We start from the raw sequence: 1,628 nt of genomic DNA on the forward strand, positions 1-1,628 counted from the left end.
ACACAAGGCAAACTTTCAAAACTTAACGCATTGATCAACCAAAAGATTTCTAATTTGCAAGATCGGCACGTTCATAAAGAGAACAAAGATAGTCACAAGCATGGGAATTGATTGAGAGCCAATGGTATGATTCTTCAAACACTACTAGTTACCACAAAAACAATCAGCATACAAACAATTTAACATCCTCCTTCACAACTATGCCATGTACCTCGATCTATTTTATCATAAGAGGAATTAAGCAATTCTATAAACAACAATGCACCCCAATCCCTCAAGATTTATCCTGCAGTCTTCAAAAAGTACTCCATCAATGCACAAAGGATTACTGCATATTTAACCCAAACATAAAACTCCTAAAATCCAATCCCTAAGCCTTCTTTGGTGACTTTTTGGCCTTTGGTGTCGACGCCTTCTCCTCAGAAGCAGTAGATTTCTTAGGCAACAAAACTGGGTTAATGTTGGGAGGAACACCTCCACTTGCAATAGTAATACCAGCCAACAACTTTCCCAGCTCTTCATCATTCCTCACTGCCAACAACAAATGCCTTGGAATAATCCTCGTCTTCTTATTGTCCCTCGCCGCATTTCCAGATAACTCCAACACCTATGAACCCAAAAAAGCAAAAACATTAGTTAAAAAGTTATAGATCTGAGAAGAAAATCAAATGGGGTTTTTAGTTTATGTATTTCTAGTACCTCATCAGCAAGGTATTCAAGGACGGTAGCGAGGTAAATAGGAGCACCAGATCCAACACGCTGAGCATAACAACCCTTCTTCAAGTAATAAGCAATACGACCAACTGGAAACTGAAGATCAGCTTTCACTGACCTAGTTACAGCCTTTTTCTTTGAGCCACCCTTCTTTCCTCCGGCACCTTTGGGTGTTTTAGTAGCATCCATTTCTGTGAACAACTAAATGTTTTGAAGAGAAAAATAGAGAACAACTAATATGTCGCGTCAAAATATTCATCACCAAGGCAAATAAAAAGGGGCTAAGAGACGATCCCTGATGCAACCCTATCAAAATCGAAAAGTGCTCTGAATCTCCACCTACCGTCCTCACCCGAGTCTTTGAGCCTTCATACATGTCCTGAATCGATCCAGTGTATGCCACAAGCACCCCTCTAACCTCCAAGCTCCTCCACAGAATCTCCCTGGGAATTTTGTCATAAGCCTTCCCAAGATCAATAAACACTATGTGCAAGTCCTTCTTCCTCTCCCGAAACTGCTCCACTAATCTCCTCACAAGATGAATGACCTTAGTAGTCTAGTGACCTGGCATGAAATTGAACTGATTTTCAGAGATAGTCGCGCTCCTTCCCAACCTCAACTCTATCATCCTTTCTCAAATTTTCATAATATTATTCAAAAACTTAATACCTCTATAGTTATTGTAACTTAAATGTCTCTTTTGTTCTTATATAATGGAATCATTGTACTCCACCTCCATTCTTCAGGCATCTTCACCGCCCTAAAAATGATGTTAAACAAACCTGGTAAACACTCCAAACCTGCCTCGCCAGTGTTCTTCCAAAAATCCACTAGAATCTCGCCTAGCCCGTTGCTCTACCCCGACACATCTTGCGAATAAACCCCTTGACCTCCTCAACCTCGATACTCCTACA

The 1,628-nt window shown here is 40.6% G+C and overlaps 1 protein-coding gene across 1 annotated transcript; it reads right to left on the reverse strand.

Moving 5' to 3' along the window:
- Nucleotides 1-127: 127 nt before the first annotated feature.
- On the reverse strand, nucleotides 128-903 carry LOC124893302 (histone H2A.1-like). Its single transcript, XM_047404337.1, has 2 exons — nucleotides 700-903; nucleotides 128-607 (listed from the first exon to the last, which is right to left on the reverse strand). The coding sequence occupies exons 1-2, from the start codon at nucleotides 901-903 to the stop codon at nucleotides 371-373; spliced, it is 441 nt and encodes a 146-aa protein (XP_047260293.1). The 3' UTR covers nucleotides 128-370.
- Between the last annotated feature and the right edge of the window lie 725 nt (nucleotides 904-1,628).

Source organism: Capsicum annuum, unplaced genomic scaffold, assembly GCF_002878395.1.
Source record: "Capsicum annuum cultivar UCD-10X-F1 unplaced genomic scaffold, UCD10Xv1.1 ctg57210, whole genome shotgun sequence".
NCBI lineage: Eukaryota > Viridiplantae > Streptophyta > Magnoliopsida > Solanales > Solanaceae > Capsicum > Capsicum annuum.

Excerpts from the sequence above, each read along its gene's own strand:
- LOC124893302 (XM_047404337.1), bottom strand. The coding sequence starts at position 903 with ATGGATGCTACTAAAACACCCAAAGGTGCCGGAGGAAAGAAGGGTGGC. Across the intron at positions 608-699 it reads TTGAATACCTTGCTGATGAG|GTGTTGGAGTTATCTGGAAA; the intron begins GTACTAGAAATA and ends TTGGGTTCATAG.